The 25,961-nt window shown below is 39.9% G+C and overlaps 1 protein-coding gene across 2 annotated transcripts in view; it reads left to right on the forward strand.

Annotated features, from left to right (window-relative positions):
• Positions 1-25,961, forward strand: part of FAM117B (family with sequence similarity 117 member B) — a 76,650-nt gene that overhangs the window by 29,128 nt on the left and 21,561 nt on the right. For both annotated transcript variants that reach the window (XM_055122466.1, XM_055122467.1), the window contains exon 2: positions 17,052-17,203. In XM_055122466.1, the coding sequence (XP_054978441.1) occupies positions 17,052-17,203 (152 nt within the window). The remainder of the gene's footprint in view (positions 1-17,051; positions 17,204-25,961) is intronic.

Below are 25,961 nucleotides of genomic sequence, written 5' to 3' on the forward strand. Positions count from 1 at the left end.
ACTATGCAGCTGTTAGAAAGGATGAAGTCATGAACTTTGCATATTGGTGGATCAACATGGAAAGTATCATGCTAAGTGAAATGAGTCAGAAAGAGAGAGACAGACATAGAAGAATTGCACTCATCTGCGGAATATAAAACAGCAGAATGGGAGACTAGCACCCAAGAATAGTAGAAATAAGTACCAGGAGGTTTGCTTCATGGCTTGGAAGCTGGCCTCACATGCTGGGGGAAAAGGCAGCTCACATAGAGAAGGGAACACAAACTAAAGTGTGGTTGGAAGACTCGCTGTGGATGGGAGAGGTGTGCTGAAAGCAGACTATAGATTGAACATGACAGCCACCCAATGCCTCCATTGCAAACCACAACACCCAAAAGTAGAGCAAGAACAAAAGGCAATGCCCTGCCACAGAGGCAGGGTGGGGTGGAGGGATGGGGTGGGGGTTGGGAGGGATGCTGGGGTCATTGGTGGAGGAGAATGGGCACTGATGGAGGGATGGGTACTTGAGCATTGTATGACTGAAACACAAGCATGAAAATATATAAATCTGTAACTGTACCCTCATGGTGATTCATTAATTTAAAAAATAACTGTTCCTAGGAACAATCAAACAATAAAGCAAATTAGCTGGCTAAAAAAAAGAAAGAATGTATTATATATTTATTATGTGTAAGGTATGATTTTAGTTGCTTGGGAAGCCAGAGATGAATTAAGACAAAGTTGTTGTCCTCAAGGGGCATAAATAAAACAAAAGGGAGATTTAGTTTTTCAGAAGTTTTTAATGAAATTTGGCATTTAAGAAATGCAGCAGAATTTCTTAATTTTCTCTTTAAAGTATTAACAGCCTTTGATTTTCAAAAGGGTTTTTCTAGTGTCTAATTTAGTCTTTAAAACTGAACTTTCATATAACATATCTAACAATTTTTCCTGTTTGATTTTGGACCACACCCAGTGGGTACTTAGGGCTTTCTTGTGGCTCTGCTTACGGGTCATTTCTGGTGTGATTGGGGCACCATATGCCTTGCCAGGAGGGTTCAAATCATGGTTGGCTATATACAAGGCAAGCACCTAACTTCTGTATCTCTTTGACCCTAAAATTCAAATTTTTTAAATACAGATTTTACCTGTTCTCTAATCCAGTCTAAACTTTCTAAGATAAGGTGTGAGTTAGTTTAACACATTGATGCCAGTGCATACCACAGGTACTCACACTTGAATGAAGTTTAATAAGACAAACTGCAGCATCTCTGTCATAACTGGTGTCCTATCTTCTGTACTGCTGTTCCTTCCCCCCTCCCCCCAACCACCCCTCTATCTTTTTTTTTTATAATGTATTTTTTGTGCCACACCTGGTGGTGCTTAGGGATCACTCTTGGCAGGACTTAGAGGACCATAGGTGGTATGGAGATTGAACCCAGGTCGACCATGTGCAAGGCAGGCACCCTACCCTCTGTAGTATCACTCCAGTCTCCAACTCTTATTTTCAAATGAACATGTTTTTTCTAAAATTTTCTAAAACTTTTTAGTTTTCTAATTATGTTAGCAGAATACACTGTTGAGATTTTAGACAAGTTTGGATTTCTGTTGGAGACTGTCAATAAAAACAATAGATATTTAATTTATATTTTAGTAAGGTTACATAATACTAATTTTATAGTAATATTCTAGAAATTCTGATATTTATCACCTCACTAAACTTTCAAACTATTGAGAAAATAGGGAGACGATAAAGAAAGATCAGAGACCAGAGCAGTAACAGCGGGTAGGGCACTTGCTTTGTACATGACCAACCAGGGGTCAATCCCCAACACCTCATATGGTCCCCCAAGCCCATCAAGCCCATCAGGAGTGATCTGTGAATGGAGAACCAGAAGTAAGCCCTGAGTCCTGCAGGGAGTGTCTTCCCCACTCCCCACCCCCCCAAAAAAAAAACATAAAAGAGAATTTAAATTGGGCCTGGAGCAGTAGTACAGTTGGCAGAGGTGGAGTGGGGGGGGGAGGGAATTTATGTTGCACTCAGCTGTCCCTGGTTAGATTCCTGGAACCCCATATGGTCCTCAAGTACTTCCAGGAGTGATCCCTGAGTTCAGAGCCAGGAGGAGTAAGCCCTGAGCACCACTGGGTGTGGCCCATAAACAAAAACAGAAAGACAGGAAGCTCAGTCACTGTTAGACATTTGGATTACTCGGAGCGGCAAACTTTTCCTGGAAAGGGCCAGATAGTAAATCTTTTGGTCTTGTGAATATTATGTATTCTCTGCCATTATAACAAGAAATCAGTCTTTAATGGCTAAATGAATGTGGCTATGTTCTAATGAAACTTCATAGACACTGAAATTTGGATTTTATCCAATCATTTAGAAATGTAGTTACCTATTCTTAGTTAGGTCACAGTTTGCTTACTCCTATTGTACACTATGGATTAAATGAAGGAGACATGGAATCTCTTTTTTTTTTCTTTTTACTTATTTATTTATTTCTTGCTTTTTGGGTCATACCCAGCAATGCTCAGTGTTCACTTCTGGCTCTGCACTCAGGAAATATTCCCGACGGTGAGTGGGGGACCATATGGGATGCTGAGGATTGAACCCAGGTCAGCCGCATGCAAGGCAAATAAATGCCCTACCTGCTGTACTATAGCTTCGGCCCCAGGATCTCATTCTTTAGGGATCTTAACAAGGAGATGAATTCACTAGATTATATGACAAGTATTTGAGTATACTTAGTTCTTTGGGAATATATAGGAAATAGTTTGGAAAAGTTTATTAGTAATGACACTGGGATTTAATAGTAGTTAGGTCTTTATCAGGATTTAAAAGGAAGGCATGCATTTTGATTGTTTGTAACTTGACCATATAGGCTGTGTTTCAGTTTCTTGAGCAGAAGCATATTGACTGTGTTTCAGTTTCTCCCTCAGTTCTTTGCATGTCCGTTCCTGTTGGTTCAGAAGCTCTGCCTATCCCTGCTCCACCTCCACCCATCCTATCTCATGGTCATTCTTTGATCTAAGCTTGATGACATTTACTATTTCTTAAGCTTTCAGAACAATCTGCACCTTAATTTTTGTTTTTTAATCTATTTTTTTAATGAATCATGAGATAGAGTTACAAAGCTTTCTGAGTCATACAATGTTCCCACACCCATCCCTCCACCAGTGTACATTTCTCACTACCAATATTTCCCATATCCTTCCTGCCACCACCCGTCCTCCAGCCTGCCTCTATGGCAGGCACTTTTCCTCTCTCACTCTTCTCTCTCACTCTTCTCTCTCTCTCTCTCTCTCTCTCTCTCTCTCTCTCTCTCTCTCTCTCTCTCTCTCTCTCACTCTCTCTCCGAGGCCATCATGTTTAGTCTTTTACCCACTTTCAGCACATATCTCCCATCCAGAGTGATCCCTTCAAACCAACTATCATTGTCATAATAGTTCCTTCTCAACCCCAGCTGCCTTCTTCCCCAGCCCTTGAGCACATTTCCAACCATGAACCAATCCTCCTGGCCATTCTTAAAACTCATTGGGTTTGTTCTTGCTGTTTGGAACCTCCCTACCCCATCATACTACGTAGGCATAGGGTCTGGGCTGTGTAATTTAAAGTCTTTTGAGGATATACATTAGAGATCAAATGCAGGACATCTTACATGCTCTACCACTGAGAAACATGCATATGTTTATTTTTCAATATTTAAAACATGCATATCATCATCATCATCATCGATCATTGATTTTCTCGAGTGGTCTCAGTAACATCTCCATTCATCCTAGTCCTAAGATTTTAGAAGCCTCTCTTGACTCGTCCTTCCCAACGGTGCTGCATTGGACTCTTTCAGGGTCAGGGGAATGAGACCCATCATTGTTACTGGTCTTGGCATATTAATATGCCACGGGGAGTTTGCCAGGCTCTTCCATGCTCTCGGTAGCTTGCCAGGTTCTCTGAGAGGGAGAACTAGGCTATAAGACCTCGGAGGTGGTGGGTTGAGTTTCTCTCCCTGCCCCGAGCAGAGCTGCCACAGCCGAAGACCTCTGGAACCCAGCCACAGCCATGCTTAAGGCCCCTCTCTACACATTCGGATGAGCCTCACGCATGAAGGAAATGGTAGAGGAACCCAGGTGTGTGGGACCTGGAGCTGAGATCTCCAGGCCTGCTTGGATCGGGACTGGGCCTCTTCCGCCCAGATCCCCCATTTTCCAGTAGCTAGGCGGTTACACCCAGAAATTGACCCCACCCCTGCACTGTGTAATCCCATCAATGGCCAACGTCCAGAGACTATAAAAAAATACTTATACACGGGCTGGAGAGATAGCACACAGGTAGGCATTTGCCTTGCACACGGCATCCCATACGGTCCCCTGAGCACCACCAGGAGTAATTGCTGAGTGCAGAGCCACGAGTGACCCCTGTGCATCTCCAGGTGTGACCAAAAAACAAAACAAAACAAAAAACCCATGTATATGATTTAAAAGGATTTTAAATGAAAAGTGAAAATTCTTCTCCATGGTTTCTAGTAACAGTTTGTTTTTTTCTTTTTTTGCTTTTTGGGTCATACCCAGCGATGCACAGGGGTTACCTCCTGGCTTTGTACTCAGAAATTACTCCCTGCGGTGCTCAGGGGACCATATGAGATGCTGGGAATCGAACCCAGGTCGGCTGTGTGCAAGGCAAACGCCCTACCCGCTGTGCTATTGCTCCAGCCCCCCTCTAGTAACAGGTTTTTCATGCACAGATTTTATGCAGTGTTGTGGATGTATGCAATATACTCCTTCTTTTAATACATGTTTTTTAAACTTTTGACAAGTTAGAATGGTTTTATGCTGTATACAAAGTGATATTTTTGATAAAGTTTAAAAAAAATTAGAAGGGGTGCTCCCAAGTAGTGCTCAGGAGGCCTGAGAGCCAAGTTGGCTGGCAGTTCAGTGTGAAATTCCGAGGATGCAGTGCTGCTCATCGCCCTAGGGTGCTGGGGATCACCTAGCAGTGCTCAGGGGCCTTTAGGGCTACACCTGGCAATGCTTGGGTCCGTGCTCACGGAAGCCATATGGGACCAGGAATTGAACAAATATTTTATCAAGTATTATCAAATAACCACTTGATAAAATATTGATCTTTATCATAAAATATTTGTTAAATCACAGGAATGCTAAATTTTAAGTGCTTTTGCTTTGCATAAAAGTGTATTTTCTTTATATTAAATTTATATTAAATTGAGGTATAGTTCACAAAAATATTTTTAGGTGTACAACATAAAGATTTGTTATTTATATACAGTGTGAAGTGATTACAGTTAATCTAGTTAACATCTATATTAATATTTTGGCTCTTTAAAATATTTCTAAAGTATTGTAGTATCATAGTTTACATTAGTATTGAAATTGTTATTTTATAGTTGCAGAATTTTGCATCAAACCTTCCACCAGTGTTACAAGATCACTTCCTCATTTACTCTGGTCCCTTCCCTCTCCCTAGGACCCTCTCAGTTCTCAGTTCTGTTGCTCATATCTCAGGATTTTTTTACCATTGGGGATTCTCTAATCCCTTTCTTTGTTTCTTTATACCTTGGATATAAGCAAGATCATGCAGTATATTTATCTTTTGCTTTCTGACTCATGACACCCTGGAATATCATCCAAGTTGCAGCAAACTGCAAAATTTCATCTTTTCTCATAGCTGAATAGTGTTCCATTGTGTATTTATTCATTTATCTCTTATTGGGCACTTGGGGTATTTCCAAATCTTGGCTGTTGTAAGAGGATTGGAGTGATAGCACAGCGGGTAGGGCCTTTGCCTTGCACGCGACTGACCCAGGTTCGATTCCTCTGTCCCTCTCGGAGAGCCTGGCAAGCTACCCAGAGTATTGCGCCCGCACGGCAGAGCCTGGCAAGCTCCCCGTGGCGTATTCAATATGCCAAAACAGTAACAAGTCTCACGATGGAAACGTTATTGGTGCTCACTCAAGCAAATCAATGAACAACGGGATGACGGTGCTACAGTGCTATTGTAAGCAGTGTTGCAGTGAACATAGGTGTACACATATATTTTCGGATTAATAGCTACAGCTTAAATATTCGTGAGTTTCAGATATCCTCCTTGCAGGCAGGAACGGTGGAATTAAGGGAGGGTGAACAAATTATGAGGGGAGGAAGGGGATCATGGCATGTGGAGGAGGTAGGGGGGGCTTCACGATCCATCTCATTGCCCCTGTGCATCCCCCCCCCCACCCCATGTTCTCTGGCCCTATTTAAATGACAGTCACTCATTCACTTCATTACTCTGCCTTGTAATTCCCGTTCTACACCAGGACTGAAGTTAGGGTCTTGGGTGCATGGCAAGGAACAGAATTGTTGTGATCCGAGGCCCTCTCCAAGGAAGGTAGACCAGCGTACACCGTAGGTGCACAAATACAGGGTGGGTGAAGCGGAGGAAAAGCCGCATGGACATAGGAAGCTCGTAGAGGAAACTGATGTGGATGGAAATCTAGTCCAGGGCATTGGGTTTTAGCAGTTCTGGGTTGGGAGTCTTCTGTGCCCAGGATAGGACACAGGGTTCGAGACCTGGGCAACTGTGTGCCTGTGACAACGGTCTCTTCAGGCCCAGAATGCCATGTCGTTAGATACGAAAGAAGATGACCTGAGATGGCGAGATAGCTTTTTCCAAGCCGTCCTTCTGCCTTCCTCCAGGGTACTTAATAACAGGGATATTTTTTCTCTGACATGAACAGTTGGGAAAGTTTGTTTCTTTCTTTTCTCTTTTTAAAATTTATTTTTATAAAGTTGTTCACTGGACTGGAGCGATAGCACAACAGGTAGGGCATTTGCCTTGCACGCGGCCGACCCGGGTTTGATTCCTCTGTCCCTCTTGGAGAGCCCGGCAAGCTACCAAGAGTATCCCACTCTGCACAGCAGAGCCTGGCAAGCCACCCATGGCATATTTGCTATGCCAAAAACAGTAACAAGTCTCACAATGGAGACGTTACTGGTGCCTGCTCAAACAAATCAATGAACCAACGGGACAACAGTGCAGTGCCATAATGTTTTTATGTTCTTGGAGTAGATTCCCAGGAGGGGAATAGCAGTGTAGTATGGTAGTTCTGTTCGTATTGTGTTGAGTCTCCAAACACTTTTCCGGAGAGGTTGAACCATGCAACAGTCCTACCAGCAGTGAATGAGAGTTTGTTTTTCATCACATCCCTGCCAGCATTTTTTAGTCATTTGGTCGTTTCCATGTAGACTGTTCACGTTTCCAGTCATTTTCATATAGACTGTTCTTGCTGGTATGAGGTGATCTCTCATTGTCATTTGGGTTTTCTTTTTCCTAATAATCAGTAATAATGAAGATTTTTTTTCAAGTGCCTGTTGGCCATCTTTATGTGCTCTGTTTAAGGAAGTATATTTAATCTTTACAAAGCTGTAGTAATTAAAACTCTGTGAAACAAAGACTTAGATTAATGGAATAGAATTGAGAGACAAAGATATGTGGGGTTCAAGTATTTGGCCAGTTAATAAATGACAAAAAGGGGCTGGGTATACAAACTAGAGCAAAGAGAGCCTCTTCAACAAATGGTATTGAGAAAACTGGTTAGCTACATGCGGAAAAAAAAAAGTCTACTTAGGCCCCATCTCAAGCCTTACACAAAGATCACTTAAAAATGGTTTAAAGATCTTGGTATCAAAAGATCCTCTATAAATTATGTCATGGGAAGCATAGACATGACCCTCCAAGATCTTGAATTCAGAGAAATCTAGATTGAATATCATGGTCACAGAAAACAGATGCAGAAATGAACAAATGGTATTGCATCAAACTAAAAGGCTTCTATGCTGCAAAAGAAATGAGACTTAAAAGACACCTTGTTATTTGTGAGAAAATATTTGCATACCACACATCAGAAAAAAAGGTTTAATATCCAATATATATTTTAGCACTCAAAGCACAACAACAATTACAACAACAACAAAGCCCTATCAAAAAATTGAGAGAAAAGATAAACATTTTCTCAAAGAGGAAATAAAGTTGACTTTTTCATTTATTTTTACTTACCTCTTATGGCTGATGTGCACAGTTACCTGACTCCTAAACCATGGAAATGTCTAAGATCCTTGACCAGTGCCCATATGTTAGCCCATTTACCTTCGTATCCTTTCCCCCACCCACCCCCGGCACCCCTCCTTTCTTGGCATTCTTCTTTCTGTAATATAGAGCCAAGAGTTTGCCATAATTTGATAACTTTCCATTCTCTTGTGAACAAAATAAGCACATTGAAAGTCTTTGGAAATCAGGGAATTGGTTATATAAACGGTGACAGCAGAGTATAGGTGTGGTGAAATGGAGACCACAATAAGTGAGAACATAAAGGATTTTTTCTCTCCCTCTGACTGACTTTGCTTAACATGAGTGATTGACCTTTTAAAAAATCTCCTAATGTCCCCTTTTTTCCCCTCTAAAACTATATGTTTTAAACTTAGGAATACCTAGTACTTATACATGTAATTTGAAGAGTTTACTCAGTGCAAACATGTTGCTAAAGTTTACCAACTTCTGACTATAATAATTGCCTTGTTTTAATACTTTCTTTGTATGTTTATGTTCCTTAGACTGGCACAGTTTCCTCAATTTATCTTTCTTTGGCAGGGGTGGGGTGGGGACGGGTGTCACACCTGGCTGTGGTCAGGGACAACTTCTGGTGGTACCCAGGGGCCCGTAAGCAGTGCTGGGAATTGATCTACAGTCAGCCACATGCAAACGAAGTACCTTATCCTGGCCCAAGTTGTGCAACTTCTTAATTAGATGTTTTTTCTTGGTAGTTTTTTATTTGAATATTAAGGCAAATTTATCATAAATGCTTGGCTCTCATTTTCTGTTTGTTGGACAATGTTTTTAGGGAGGTGGTAGAATAATCCAGTGAGTCAGGCATTCAGTTTGAATCTTCAATTTGTTACTTATGACTCATAAAATGGAGATAATTGAAGTGTTGGGTCACAATACAATAACATTCTTATAATTCCCATTTTAATTTGGGGAAACTGAAAAGCACAGAGGTATGGATAACATGCACAGAATAATATACCTATTGAATGGCAGATCAAGGTTTTTGGTGATAGAGCTTGTCTTTCAACCATTATATTCCACTGGATCTTTTAGGAGCCACAGGGAGAAGAGAGAAATAATTAGAAGTAAATGACTGTAGCAAATTTTAAGATTTTTTTAAAAGATAACAGGTTAAATTAATGCATTTTATTAGTGTTTTATGGCAGCTGGAGAAGTAGTATATTGGGTAAAGCATTTGTCTTGTATGTGGCTAACCTGGGTTTGATTCCCAGCACCTCATATGGTCTCCCAAGCCTTCCACGAGTGGTTCTTACAAGTGCAGAGCCAAAAGTAAGTACTGCACATCATTGCATGTGCCCCCTGCCCCCAAAGTAAACAACTCCACAAAAATAGTATGTTTCATTCAGCATGTGTTCAAGAATCATTGAAAGTCTTTGAGGGAATTGGTTATATAAACGGTGATAGCAGAGTATAGGTGTGATGAAATGGAGATTTAAAAGGCCAAAGGCAACGGATTTTTTACAGTGTTAGAACAAGTTTCAAAATAATGAAGTTTGTTAAGAGCAATGGGGACAGGGTATGTTTCCCAGAAAGGCCTTTCCTAACTAAGTTACTTATAAAATAGCAGCTCTTTACAATATGCTCTCCGGCTTCTTTTTTCCCCCTCTAATATTAGCACCTAATTTACTACTTGTTGGTTTTGTGCACTTTTTATTTCTATAATTAATTGCTAATAAATGAATTTTTTTGGTTTTGTTTGAGTCAAGCTACCCATGGTATATTCGATATGCCAAAAACCAGTAACAATAAGTCTCACAATGAGAGACATTACTGGTGCCCGCTCGAACAAATCGATGAACAATGGGGTGACAGTGACAGACAGTGAACAGAAATGGTAAATTCAGAATAGCTTGAGTGTACCTCTTTGGATTTATGTATCAGTTCTGAATTATGCCTAATGCAAGGGAGAGTTGACACTAATGATGTGGGTAACAGATGCATCAGGATGGGTTTGCTGATCGATAATTAAGATAATCAAAGTACCCTTTGAAATCTGAAATTTAAATTCTGTTTACTATTTAAATTTTAATTTTTTTGCTAATCTTTGGAGATTGATATTAGAATTCTGATATTAGCAAACGTCTGTGTGTTACAAATTGATCTGTTTAGTGTTTTAGAAACTAAACTGGGCACCGAGGAAGGAGCTATGGCATACTTACAAACTAAGGTAGCATGAACTTTGGTCACAGCTGGCTGATGCTGTATATGCTAGAGGGCTAAGTCCTTGCCTCACCAAAAAGCATTTCCTCTTACTGTTTGTTTTGAGCTTGAATTTTGTGTAAAAAGTTGCTAGTTCCCCATTTAAACTGATTAATTACAGGGTGAATAATCCTTACTGTCTTAAAGCTTGCTTTCTTTTCCTTTTTTGTTCATAATGAACTTTTTCTTTTTCTTCAGAATGAACTCTTTTTTATAGGGTTATGTCTTCTCACCTTCTTTTTGAGTCTCACACGATCTATACTGAGATTTCTGCCCATTTAATTTTATTGAAATGGTTATTTAAAAAGGAAATACAGTGACTTCTACATCTTGAGAGTTTTATGCATTTAATTCGCAGGTCAATCCAGAGGTGGCAGCTTTCCCAAACTTGTCTTCTGAAATGTTCTTGTTTGCTTATGCTGCATAAGCTGTGCACCAGTGGATACCTGTTTATACACAAGCTGCTTCTGAATTTCTCCACCCCAGAACTCTAAGATACTCTTACATAAAGGGATGTATAAAATTGCCTAGTATTCTCTAGGTATATCAAACTCAGTGGGTTTGAAACTGAACTAACTATATTTTAAGTTTCCTAAGCATGGAATTTGGGGAAGTCATAATGGTGGATGCTGTTTTTTTGGTCCAGTCTCTGTACATGCATTCCCACAACAACCCTATTTATTTTGCAGATTTATTTTGCTATTTATTTTATAGTAGGAAAGATTCAGGACAGTTCAGTAACTTAAGTAACTCAATTTGATTAATGTAACTGATGGAGTAATAATTGAACAGGAGCTGTATTGTTTGAAATCCCATGCCCTGCTGCACTTTTGCTCTCCCTTTAGCTTCAACAGAGCACTCATAGACTCCCTTCAGGGGACCTGCTGACCTCTTGAATTGTATGCAGTGTTTCGTGTTTCTTGGTTCTAGTTGTCTTGCTCACTTGCTTTCAAGTGGCAACAGCTACTCAGAACCTCTTAACTCAGGTTCTTTTTCATCTATAAGATGGTCCTAAAATTTGTTCTAAATGCAAATATTTTGTCATTTGCCTTATTGCTTTCAGGATAAAATCCAAAATTCTTGTAGCATTCAGATCCTTCTCTGACAAGTCATCATCATGTTGCATGGTCCTTTTGTAAGTACCAATTTTGTCTGTTTAAGGGCCATATTCAGCAATGCTCAGGGTTGATTTCTGGCTCTGTGCTCAGGGATCACTCCTGATGGGTTCAGAGGACCTTATGGTGTTTGGAATCGAACCCAGGTCAGCCATATGCAAAGGAAGTACCTTACCCACTGTATTACCTCTCCGGCTCCTATAGGTACCATTTTGTAGTACCATTTTAAGGTAATGGACCCTGGACCTACATATATTGCACCATTTCTTTTGTTTTCCTTTGGTATGCTCTTTTCTTCCCTGTCACTGTCAGGTTCCTGTTTTTCAGAGTTCCACCTCTTTCATAGAACAGTTGATCTTCTAACCACTTCTCTCTTTGGTTATATATTGTGATAAGCATCTTGGCCATACCTCCAGTACGCATGACTTATTGCATGTAGTCAACCTCATAGATGGCTACCAATTGATCTTGCCTCTTGATGCTCAAATCTTTGTGTTGTATTTGACCTGGTGTGTAAGCTGGATCTAGTGACTAAATTTTTACAGGAACACAGCAAAAGCAGTGGATGTCACTTCTGAAATTAGCATACCAAAAGATTGTCACTTGGATCTTGCTCCTTTCTCACTTGTTGAGTGCTCATTCTGTCAGGGTAACACCTTGGTGTATTAAAGTATTCCTTTGGAAAACCCCAAGTGACAAGGATGTCTTTGGCCAGTAGTAGACAACACTGACTGAAGGTCTGCCCTTAAGCATATGAATGAGCAGGTCCTGCTTCACTTGAGCCTTGGTAACTGCAGTCTTAGCTGATGCTGTCATTGTATGTTGATGAGAGATCCTAACAGACAGTTAAATCTCAACTGGATTTATCACCCAAGGAATCTGTAAGATAATTTTTTGTGCTAAACCACTAAGGTTTGGACAGTTTGTTATATAGCATAGTCAAATAATACATGTTTTGGTATCTGTGAGTGGGATGGTAACTATAACAAAAACAGAAATGTGTGAGTGACTTTAAAATCAGGCAATGGGTGGAAATTGAAAGAACTTTGCCAGTCATGATAGAGATATTTTCTACAACAGATTATTGATATAAATTAATCTTTGAGGAAGTTGTGGGTCAAGACTCAGAGTAAAATGAGAACTGTATTGTTGAAATTGGAGGAAGGGAGATCTTCGTTACATTAAGGCATAAAATTTAGCAACTCTTGCCTTTAGTAGTGTTGAAAATAGGAAATATGCCTAATGAGTTGGGTAATCTAGCTAAGGAGATTTCTAAGCAAAGTTGAAGCTGCTGACAGGTTTCTTCTTGTTGCTTACAGTAAAATTCCAGAGGTGTGCCTTCATTGTTGTGAGGACCATTCCTGGTGATGCTCTGGAATCCATGCAGGGGATGGTATCAAGCCCAGGGCCTCATACATGCAAGGGATGTGTTCTGTTACTTGAAACATAAGCCTGGTCCTCTCTCAGTTCTCCTGTTATTTAAAAAAAATTTTTAGTGCACACATGGTGGTGCTCAGGAGTTATTATCAGCTCTGTGCTCTGAGGTCACTCCCTGTGGTGGTCTTAGGACCATGAAGTGCAGGGGATCAAATCTGGGCCTCCTGCATACAGGCATGTGCTCCAGTGCTTTGAGCTCTCTCTCCAACTCTTCAGTCCTCCTTTTAGCACTGTGAATGTATCATTTTTCTAGTATTTTTCATACTGTGTTGTATATACACTTTTCAGTACTTCTCATCAGACTTTGGGTTTTATAAGAGGCCTCCTAACGTGCTAGATTATGTCTTAGATTTAGTATTTTCTTTTGTGCCACACCCAGTGGCTCAGGGCTTATTTCTGGCTCTGAATTTGGGGATCACTCATTTCAGGCCAGCTCAGGGGACTCTCTGGGATGCTGGGGACCAAACCTGTGTTAACCATGTCCAAGGCAAGTGCTCTTATGTGCTGCAGCCCTCTGGTTTTAGTTTTAAAGAGAATGATACTGAAGTCTTGGCCCTGCCTTTTACTGTATAACAGTGGTAGACTATTTTATTTTTACAAAGCTCAGTTTTATTGTCTGGAGAATGAAGTTAATGATGATAATTACTAGAAGCTAGAAGAATGTAGGCTCAGATAGTGCTTGATAAAGATTTAGTGAATTAATGAATTAAGCTCTACCTGAAAGTATTATTGTATAGTTTATGTGAATACTTTGAAAGTAGTACAGTGCCTGATATGTGTAATTGCTCAGTCAGCACTAGTTGTATTTAACTTTTCTTTTTTTCTTTCTTTTTCTTTATGACTTATATAGTTCTTGGTGCAGAGAGAACTGTCTCATGGATGAAGAAACTACTGAGCAAAAGATCTGTTAATAGTTCTGGATGAGCTATCAGTTACCACTTGAAGTTTAAACTAGAATTACTTAGACATGAAGAGACTTCTACTTCAGTTTTTTTCTTTTTTTTTTTCCTCCTCCTTTTCTGCTTCTGGTTTTGATGGAGAAACACTGTACCCATGATACGGAAAAACATAGGAAGGCTTTTGACTTAGGAGGTGATGTTTTTCTTGGATTTGGGGAGCTGTTAAAAGATTTTCTTTCTTTCCTTTTGTTTTTGTGGTCCCCAAATTGGACCCAGGGCCTCACACAGGTGCCCTACCACTGACCCTCATCCCAATGGAAGACTTTTCTAGAGGAAGTCATGAAAACTGATTTTGAATTTCAGTTCAGATGTCTGAAATTCAAATTAACCAAACCAAAGAAAGGAATGTGAGTGTAATCTTGGAGCAGACAAAGGCTTGGAGCATGCAAAAGCAAAGCACATGAAGGGAATTGCCAGTCACTCAGCACTTATCATACAGGCAGGAAAATGAGGCTGCATAGAACAGATCGTGAAGGGTCTTGTCAACTGGTCTTTTCCTCTGGATCTCCTTGTAAATGAAGCCTTTGTTCCCATGGATTGGGAATCTTTGAGTCATCTTTGACTCTTGAGTTGCCTTCACCTTCTTTAAGCTCCCTCTTAGGTAGGCCCCAAATCCTTTCACTTGCCTTCAGATGAAACAATAGCAAGCTCAAGATGTAGACTGTATTCTTTACTGCAGACATGACTTATTCTTAATTTTCAGGGCTTAGCACTGTTTCACAGACTCTTAGTAAATGTTTAAATGAATGGCTGTCGTGAAGAAAGTTCAAAAGAAAAAAATGTTTATTGTTATTTTATGTGCCTGTGTAACTTCCTTATTCTTCTCCATTTTATTATCAAAAATCTAATAGTGTTAGGTCTGGTTGAAAAGTTATCTCCATGAAAATTGAAAATACTTAAAACAGAAGCTGGCTGTTAGTAAAGTCTGTGTGGCTTGTGGCTGATGGGCGACAAAATCAGCATATGCAAGGAAGAAAAGTGCCAGACAGTTTCTAGAAATTTGATTATAATGAATGCATGCCAGTTTACATAATTGTGCCCCCTCTGCCCAAAACTGGGAATTATCTTGTGACTCTGAAAAGAAATTAATTTCTTATAGGAAAATTTATGAACATACTTATTACTCTTCACCCATCAGTTTAAAATGTGGGTGCATGCTTCTTCAGCTTATGGGTGTGAACTACATTTATTTTCTATTTACTGTAAGAAGAAAACGATGCAGAAATGGTTAGTCTTTGTAACAATTAGGCATTGTTTTAGTGAAATAATTGTGCCATTTTGAAAACAAATTATGTATCAGAGGCGTATCTGTGAAGCAGCTTTTAATATCATCAGCAACACAGCTGCTTGTAACTATTACTCTTTTTGTTATGTGGGTCACATAGACAGCAACTGACTGTTTATACTTACAACTCTGCAAGACACTTATTAAGATATTTGGAACACAAATAGAATAGAGTTGTCTAAAATGCCTTCATATGAGTTCTTGAGGACAAACATTTTTATAGAATGACAATAAAATTATATGTATGCATATAAATATTTTAGTTTTGATCTTTATAAATTAAGTCTGCTTATTCTGTATCATAACAAAGGAGTTATTAGGGATTGTTTGCATTATATTACTGCCGTATCATGTCCTGTTACCTCTGATTTTTTTAAAAAGATTTTTTTTTGCTTTCATTTAAATGCGAACACACTAGTTTGAAATCAGATATAGTTTTACATATTATAACTGACCTAGCCAAGTTATTATGTTTCTTTTTTGGCCACACCATAGATGCTCAGGGCTTTTACTTCTGGTTCTTTGCTCATGGATCATTCCTTGTGGTGCTCAAGGAACATGTGGTACTGGGCATCCAATTGGGTCTGTCTGTGTATAAAACAAAACCCCTTAAATATCTTTTTTTTTAATTTAATTTTTGTTCTTGTTTTGTTTTGGTCCACACCTGGCTTACTCCTACTTCTTACTCAGTAATCACTCCTGACCTTACTCAGGGGACTATATGTGGTGCCAGGGATTGAATCCAGGACAGCCACATGGAAAGCAAGCACCTTAACCCACGGTACTATCTCTTCAGCCCCAGATAATACGGTTTTTTAATAACGTATTTGGTGTAACAAAAGTAGACTTTGACTAAATTAAAATTGCATCTTGTCTTTATATATGTTATATATTCCTTGTTTTCTTTTGGTTTGGGAACATATCTGGTGATGCTCAGGGCTTATTCCTGGCTCTGTTCTCAGGGATCCCCCCGGCAGGACCCAGGGGGCTGTTGCGGTCCAGGGAAAGAATCCAGGTTGGCTGTGTGTAAGGAAAATACCCTACCCATTGTACTATCTCTTTGGCCCACGTCCATTTTAAATATAGATGGTATAATGAAAAGTGAACATTTTACATATTACTACCTATCCAATCTTAAAACCAAGATAAATATTCTTAAAATGTATAAATACATGTTTGTCATATGTTTTAATGTTTTTTTAGAGACAATTGGAGTTGTAAGAAATACAATTCTTTTGTACACTTTGCCCAGTTTCCCTCAGTAACGTTTTTTGTATAGTATTTCACTGGGATATTGACGTTTATTGTTCTTACATAGTTTTCTGATTTCTTCAATTTTACTTGAATGTGTGTTTGTCTAAGTTGAATCTTATATGGTTAATTTGTGAATGTTCACATGCCTACCATTGCAGTCTGAATAGCTCCATATCACAACAGTTTCTTTTGTTGCCACTTTATAATCATCTGTTTCTCTCCCATCTCTTCACTTTCCCTTTCTTCTTGATTCCTGGCAAGCTTCTATCTTTTTGCCCTTTCTAAACATTTGTAATTTCAAAAATGTTATTTGTAACAAATCAAACAGTGATGTAACCAATTTAAGTTTACCATTTTCACTAAGCATAATTCCTTGATTATTTATTGAAGTTTATACGAATAAAGAGCCTATTAATCTTTACATTTTTTGTTTGGGGGCCACACCCATTTTTGCTTAAGGCTTACTCCTGGCTCTGTGCTCAGGCTCTGTGGCCTTGAAAGTACTCATATGTGGTGCACTGGATCCACTGCATCAGCCACCACTTGTACAAGTGCCCTACTTACTTTGCTATTGCTCTGACTCCAGCATGTTTCTTTGTATTACCTATTTTAAAATGATTAAATAAAAATCTCTGTATAGTTTAGAACTTTTTACTTTCTTCTTAAATCTATTTTTAAAATACATGTGTTTATTTTTAATCTAGGTGATAAAACACGACCGCCTTCTTCAAGTCCTTCTAGTATTATTCGCCGCACTTCCTCCCTGGATACACTCGCTGCTCCATACCTTGCAGGGCACTGGCCTCGTGATAGTCATGGACAGGCTACACCTTGCATGCGGGACAAAGCTACACAGGTGGGTTTTAAGCTCTTCTGAAATGTTTTACTCTTATACCATTTTGTACATTATTTGTTCTACTCAGTGCTCAAGTCTCTTTTTTTCTCCCTCTGTCTGTGGTGCTAAGGATTGAACTTAGACATGCAAGGCAATAATTCAATCACTGAGTTATATCTCTAGCTCTTCTGTGGTCAGAGTCCTTTTTTGGAGCCAAGGGGAACCATACCCAGTGGTTCTCAGGGGCCACTCCTGGCAGTGCTTGGGAGACCATAAGAGGTACCTGGGATTCGAACCAGATTTAAAGATGCAGCCAATTTGCAGGTCTAATTAACTTCTGTACTATCTCTGACCCTTGTGTTCAAATTATTACAGCATTAGTTTGTGTTAGAATGACCTGAGAAACCTGTTCAAATATGCAGGGCTGCAGGCCTGATGCCGGATATCTATAGTAAGTTTTGACTATGTCTAGGGAGTATGTATTTTTAACAGTTTCCAAAGAAATTATGATGCATATGGGTAATTTATAGAGATACTTTTCTTCTACTTTTAAAAAATTTAGACAATCACAATATGTTTTGATATGCCAAAAAGCAGTAACAAGTCTCACAATGGAGATGTTACTGGTACCTGCTCGAGCAAATTGATGAGCAACGGGATGACAGTGACAGTGACACAGTATGTTTATTACATTAATGTAAATGCATACCACTGGTGGCTCACACTTGAATGTGGTTTACTTAGCACCAATTGGTCATTTTGATTTTTTTGGTCACACCAAGGCTCACGGTGGTGCTCAAGGCTTATTCCTGACTCTGCGCTCAGAGATCACTCCTGGCAGGACTTAAAGGATCATATATGGTACTGTGGATTGAACCCAGATCAGCTGTGTACAAGGCAAGCACCGTACATGCTGTATTATCTGGAATTAAATATTTTTAATAGCAAGAATTGCTTTACTTCCCTGCCAGCCTTATATTTTTGTGCTTAAAATCATCTGTTGAGTGTCAGGGCTTATATTGTGTCGTTGATAGTTTCTATACATGTAAATATCCTGACAAAGGAACTCTGGAAGTAAAGTTTAATACTATCAGATTAAATTTTTTATTTAAAAGGATTTTAAGAGATCTTTTGTATCTACCTACTAGTTTTACAAATAAGGAAGCTGATGTCCAAGACTACATAGCCTGTTGTGCTGCAGTTACAATACCTATTTGCATATCATTTATTTACATTTATTTAATGTTCCTTATACTTAGTAGACTGAAACTGTGAACACAGGAACTATATCTGACTTTTCTATTTTTTTATTTTCATCTTTAGACAGGTGTACTTGACAGCAAACAAGGAATGTTTGGAAAGGAACGTAACAGAGAATAGTTGCAGCAGTTAGTGAGGAATGAAACTTATCTAAAGATTTAAAAGTTTCTTTTATATTGATTGTTGAAAATCACTTACGGTACATCTCAATTTAGAGGGTTCCCCCTCCCCTTTTATTTCCTTTGTGATGGATGCTCTCAGGTAGTGCTCAAGAGGCCTGACTCTTCCACCAGCAGTTGCTGGCCAACCAAGCTGTTGGTTCAATACAAGGGCCTTAAGGTGCGATGTTCCTTGACTTTTGAGTGCCAGGGATACCTGGGCTCTCCTGGTAGTTCCTCTAAGACTGAACTCATTATGCTTAAGGGACCAGGTGATGCTAGGACTAGAACTTGAATGTGCCTTAACACTGTATTGTCTCCTAGCCTTGTTGCTGATGGCTGCCTGATTTAGCATTTTCTGGGAGACTATTCTTTTATAGAACCTAGTAAAGACACTTTGCAGTGATTTTTGGATTTGCATATTGGTTTCCAAAGTTCCAGGTGTTATTAGTGACTTTTTGGTCATTAATTGTTGAAACTGAATTCCGTTGTTTAGTAAGATGCTTGTAATTTAAAATTATCTTGAGGTTTATACTCCAGGATTAACTACACAAACAAAAATTCATTCATAGAAAGAAATGAACTTTTTTTTTTTTTGCTTTTTGGGTCACACCCCGCGATGCACAGGGGTTACTCCTGGCTCTACACTCAGGAATTACTCCTGGCGGTGTCGGGGGACCATATGGGATGCTGGGAATCAAATCCGGGTCGACCGCGTTCAAGGCGTACGCCCTACCCGCTGTGCTATCACTCCAGCCCCAAGAAATGAACTTTTTCAAAAATTTTGACTTTTGAACTGAAGAATTCTGCATTTATTCAAAATCTGTAAGTTCGCTGAACTTACTATGACATATAACATGGGAAATAAATGTAGTCTACCTGCTTTGTAATTTAAAGATTTTTTACATTTCCCTTCCCTTTATGTTCTTGCTATCATTGCAGTGACTGGGTGTCACCCACTCGTGGCTACAGTGCTCATACAGTTGGTTGTGATGTTCATTGGGGGTTATATCTATTTGGTTGTGGTGTTCCCAGGGGGTTGCACATGTGGCTGCAGTGCTCACACACACTTGGTTGTGGTGCACTGCAAATCTCATACTTTGTGTGGTCCCAGGAATCCCATAGAGCAGTTTGCTAGGTTACACTAGGGCATGGAGGACGGTACTGGGAATCAAACATGCAGATACTTTGCCATTAAGCTGTCACTCAGGTCCCCTCTATCTGCTTCCTGCCGAATCCACACGTCATGTTTAAATCATTGTGGGTGTATTTCCTTGAATGTCTCTGCATCCTTCTTTATTTCCTCTGCAGTTTCAGGTTCATTGGTTTCAAATATTTTGTCTTTATCAGTGAAAATATGCATTCTTACAAACCATTGGGAACCTTTGATCTGTGAAAGTAGTTCAGTAAGTCTTTCCAGAAGTAGTAACTTAACTCTGACAGTATTGGATTAAAATGAAATCTCTAAGCTTTGTTCATTTTTTTCAGCATGTCCCCCAAATGGGACTAAGAGAACAGTGCTCCAGCCTTGCATTTCTCAAGTGGGTCACAGGTGGAAATTGTGTAAATGGGGGGCCATGGCCTGAGTCTAGGTGGGATAATCTAGGTAGGCCACAGGAAGGAAAGAGCTTGGAAGGGGGCCAGTGCTTGGAAAGGTTGAGAAACACTGCTCTCTCTTACCACTGCCATAGAGGGAGTACAGAATTAAGTGCCTACAAGGCAAGATTTTGCCATTTATGTTTGAGTTTGGTGCAGTGCTCAATACCACATTGTCTCCTACCCTGTCTCCTGCCCTCCCCTCCAGCCATGCTCTTTAAAAAGGTAGACAGATTTGTATATCTGATATTATTTATGTCGTAGTTCCACTAATTTAATATATCTAATTTTTAGGTTGTGCCTATTGTATTTTTCTGATCATATCAATTTAGGGAGAGAAAAACAGAATGTGTGTCTTTTGGGCCTTCTATTTTTTTATACACTATTTTTATTTATTTTTTTCTTTCAGATGTTGAGTTTGATAATTACTCCCCTACCCTCCCCTCCTGCCCCCCCCCCGCCAATATTCATTCGCTTGAAATTGTGATCCAAGTCAGAGACTTTGTGAGGTAGTCTGTGTTTAAAGCCTAATGCAATTAATGCGTGGTAATTCAGAGGTTAAATTAATGTTGAATTGTCACTGTCACTGTCATTCCGTTGCTATCGATTTGCTTGAGCAGGCACCAGTAACATCTCCATTGTGAGATTTGTTTTTACTGTTTTTGGCATATCGAATATGCCACGGGTAGCTTGCCAGGCTCTGCTGAGTGGGCGAGATTCATTTTTATCAGTTTCTGGGTCATATCCAACAATCTCAGGGCTCTGCTCTCAAGAATTACTCAGGGGACCATGGGGATCAAACCCAAGCTGGGAGTGTGCAAGGTAGGCATCTTACTCGCTGTACTATCTATCCAGGTTCAACATGATTCATACTTTTTTTTTTTTTTTTTTTGCTTTTTGGGTCACACCCGGCAATGCACAGGGCTCACTCCTGGCTCATGCACTCAGGAATCACCCCTGGCGGTGCTCAGGAGACCATATGGGATGCTGGGATTCGAACCTGGGTCGGCTGCGTGCAAGGCAAACGCCCTACCCACTGTGCTATCACTCCAGCCCCTCATACTATTTTTTTAATCAAATCAATGTAAAATACAGTTACAAAGCTTTCATGTTTGAGTTTTAGTCATACAATGATTGAACACCCATCCCTCCACCAGTAGATTTGTACAAATTTTGATAGAAGCAAAGTACTGGGGTTGAACTGGGGTCGGCTGTGTGCAAGACAAGTTCTTTAACCCCTGTACTATCTCTCTAGCTTGATAGATTCACTTTTATGAAATTTTTGCTTGTTGGTTGGAAAAATTGGGGCAGTGGTGGAGGGAAGGTGATAGTGGTGGGATTGGTGTAGGAATATTGAATGCCTGTAACAAATCATCATGAACGTCCACAGTATGTAAATAAAGGTCTGGGGAGTTTCAGGGGGTGGGGGAGGGAGGAAATGGAGGTTAACATATTACAGTCCTTCAAATAGTCTTTTGATTCTGTAATTGATTTTTCTGTTACAAATAATTTCAAAAATAATGCCCCACTCTCAATAATGAATTTGCAGAATCCTGAATACTCTGCTTGATAATATTCCCAGCTTTTTTTTAAAAAAAACAAAACTAATTTCTATTGCTTTTCTACACTCTGCCTGGATACCATACTCGAATACATTAGCATCCTCCTGCATTCCACAAAATTTTATGTACATGTTTCTCCTGTTATTTCAGTTTTGGGATGAATGCCTCTTTTCAGGGTTTTTAATCACATGATATGATTGGCAATAATTTTTCTAGCTTATGGGAAATATTGTCTGCCATGGAGGCAGGGGGAGGGTGGGAAAGGGGGGATATTGGTGGTGGGAATGTGCATTGGTGGAAGGATGGGTCTTTGACCATTGTGAGATTGTAACCCAAACATGAAAGCTTGTAACTATCTCACAGTGATTCAATAAAATTTTTCAAAAAAGAGAACTCTCTTTCCACACAATACTCCAGTACTATTGCCTGGCTTGTTAGTGGATGCTCAGTAGTCTTCCAGCATATAGTGTGATATTGAATGAAATGAAAACAGTAAAACTCAATTTTACTCTTTATTAATACCTATGAGTATTTTAAAATTATAGGAAAATTTTTTTTTGGGGGGGGAGTATTCAAGGGTTGCTCCTGGCTCTGCACTCAAGAACTACTCCTGGCAGTGCTGGGGGAGGCATATGGGATGCTGGGGATTGAACCCTGGTCAACCATGTGCAAGACAAAGGCCCTACCTATTGCTTCAGCCCTGCAGTTTTTCACTTGAACAAAGAAAACAGTTACCCTTTTATAGATAGATAGATAGATAGATAGATAGATAGATAGATAGATAGATAGATAGATAGGTAAGGAAATCCCATTAATCATCGATTTCTCAAGCAGACTCAGTAACCTCTCCATTCATCCTTTCCCTGAGATCTTAGAAGCCTCTCTCGACTCGCCCTCCCAAAGATGTCGCACTGGAGGCTCTTTCAGGGTCAGGGGAATGGGATCCAGCTTGTTACTGGATTTAGCATATGAATACGCCATGGGAAGCTTGCAAGGCTGTCCCATGTGGGCAGGAAACTCTCAGAAGCTTGCCAGTTTCTCCCAGAGGGAGAAGTAGGCTACAAGCCTACAAGTGGCCTCGCGCTTCTGGGAGCTTGCTTTTAACTGGATGTTGGCCATTGATGGGATTACACACGCCTGGTTTCCTCTGCTGGTACCTTCATGCATGAGGCCTGTCCGAACGTGTGAAGAGGGGCCTCCAGCATGGCTATAGCTAGGTTCTAGTGGTCTTCGGCCGCCGGGAGCTCTGCTCAGGGTGGGGAGGGAAGCTGGAGCCCATCCCCTCTGAGGGGCCCCATGGAAGAGAGCGAGGCGTGCAGGCAAGAGACTCTCTGCGGGCAAGAGATAGATTTTTTTAAGGCAGTGCTCAGGACTTGCTTCTGGTTCTGTGCCCAAGGGTAAACTTACAGGGCTAACGGGGACCATATGTGGTGCTGCGCATTAAACCCGGGTTGACCGTGTGCAAGGCAAGCAATTAACTTTTGAATTAGAAGTAAAATTTTGCTAAGTATTTTTTCCTGCCTGAAATTTCACTGAAAAAAAAAAACAAAACTTGCTCTTCACGCTTAACTTTTGTTTAATTAATACTTTTGTTCTCATTATCTTTGATTCATCCTTAACACATTTAGGAAGTAACTTTTTTTAATCCCTTGGATTAATTTTTGTATGTAAAATTAATTCTTAATGCCAAAAATAGTAACAAATCTCATAATGGAGATGTTACTAGTGCCCACTCGAGCAAATCGATGAACAACGGGACAACAGTGCTACAGTGCTATAGTCTTCCTACTTAAAAAATTTTATTTTTAGATTTTGAGCCACAACTAACTGTGCTGAGGGATCACTCCTCGAGGGTCTCAGGGGACCACTTGGCATGCTGAGGATTAACCTGGTTGGCTGCAGGCAAACCAAGGGCCCTACTTGCTATACTACCTCTTAAGCTCTTCCTATATATGTATTTTTTAAATTTTTTATTAGTGAGTCACAGTGAGGTACCGTTAACAGACTTAGAAACTTCCGTGCTTGCATTTCAGTCATATAGTGATCAAGTGCCATCCCTCCACCAGTGCCCATTTTTAAGCTCTTCCTGTATTTCTAATTTTTTGAAGTGTCAGCTTCATAGGAAAGTCTCAAGAGTGGTATATTGAACGTAGCTATTAAATATTTGCCAGTTAATATTTTTCATCTTTTGCCTTTATGCATAAAATTGCTAGTCTACTACTGTCATTATTTGCTAGTCATAAGTAAGTCGCTGGCATTCTAATTCCACAGATAAGCATGCTTATGACCATGCTTGGTAAGAAAATCTTACAATAGTTGTCAGAACCATTGTACAGCCAGTAGGACAGTTGCTTCCACCTGGCTGACCCAGGTTTGATTTCCAGCATCCCATGTGGTCCCCTGTGCACTGCCAGGAGTAATTTCTGAGTGCAGAGCCAGGGAGTGAGCCCTGAGCACCACTTTTATTTTTGGTCTCAAAAGCAAAAACAGCAACAAAAAAAGTTGATATAATCCAGTGTGGAGATTAATGCATTGTTCTTAGTTTGTCCTTAGTCCTTTTTTAATATAACAGCTTACACTCATATTCTTGACTTTAATAGTATTTTATGCTGTAAACTTGACTACATCTTGTCAAATAGCCACTTGCATCTTTTATAATTTTGCAAATCTATGGAATACCTTTTTTGCTTCACTTCTTATTCCTTGTGATTTTTTTTTTTTTTACCTACTGGTTTTAGTATCCACTGATGAATCTTAACCTAAACCAGTTATTTCCCTGGTTGTTGCAAATAAATAAATAGGGTTTATAGCCTATTTGTTGTATACGTCTGCAGTCTTTTCATTTAAGGACATCACTTAATCCTTATAAACTAGGTCTCTCTTCAATGATTTTTTTCATCCATTAATATATACAGATTTTTAAAAATTGGCTATAACTAATTCATATAGTTTAAAACTCAAAAGAAATATAGAGGTTATATAGTGAAGTAAGTAGCTTCCACCCATGAAGAATTTGATAATCACTGAGGCCAGAGTGATAGTACAGTGGGTAGGGTGCTCATCTTGCACAAGGCTGACCTGGCTGGGTTCAATCCCCAGTATCTCATGTGTCCCCCTGAGCACTGCCAGGAGTATTTTCTGAGTAAAAAGCCAGGAGTAACCCTAGAGTATCGCATGGTGTAACTCAAAAACAAAACAAAACAAAAAAAGAAATTGATAGTTTCCTTTGTTGTCACGAATATTTTCCCCAACTTTCCATAGGTGCATTCTTTCTAACAGTTCAGAAAGTAGTTGATGTATATATTTTTTCACAATATCTGTAGGAGGGGCTGGTAGGGCACTTGCCTTGCACACAGCCAACCCAGGTTCAATCCCCCACATCCCACTCCCCAAGTCTTCCAGGAGTAATTTCTGAGTACAGGGCCAAGAGTTGCCCCTGAGGATCATCAGGTGTGGCCCCCAAACAAATGAACAACAGGAAAAAAAATTGAGCTTCCCTTTGACCCAGAAATTCCACTCCTGGGAATATACTCCAAGGGCCCAAAGCACAAATCAGAAGACATCTATACTCCTGTGTTCACTGCAGCACTATATACAAAAGCAAAAATATGAAACAACCCAGATGCCCAACAAATGGCTGGATAAAGAAACTATGTTACATATGCACAATGGAGGAAGATTAAGAAAATTAAAGCTACTTTATAGCCTTAAGAAAAGATAAAATCATGCAATTTCCTGCAACATGGATGGATCTGGAGAGTATCCTGTAGAGTGAAATCAGCCAGAGTGAGGAACAGATTCAGAATGATTATATGTGGGACATAAAGAAACCTTATAGGAGAGTATTAATATCCAAATGGCGATAGGCATGACGAGCAGGAGAACTGGTCTTCAGTGGGAAGCTTGGCACTTGGGCAGGATGAGGGGGATAAATTAGGGAAGGGATTACCAGGACAATGGGGAGGGGGAAAGTCCTTAAGACAAAGGCACACTGGGGGGTTGGAAGGAAACTGGGGACTTTGGTGGAGGGTAGAGGTTTTTCTTTTTTTATTGAACCACTGTGATTTTTTTTGAACCCTTAGAAAGCCGTGTTCCAACACTTTCCACCAGTTTACATTTCCCAGTTTCCGTCCCATCACCCCAGCCTGCCTCTGTGGCAGGTACCCCTCTCTCTCTCTCTCTCTCTCTCTCTCTCTCTCTCTC

The sequence above is a fragment of the Sorex araneus genome, chromosome X, assembly GCF_027595985.1.
Source record: "Sorex araneus isolate mSorAra2 chromosome X, mSorAra2.pri, whole genome shotgun sequence".
NCBI lineage: Eukaryota > Metazoa > Chordata > Mammalia > Eulipotyphla > Soricidae > Sorex > Sorex araneus.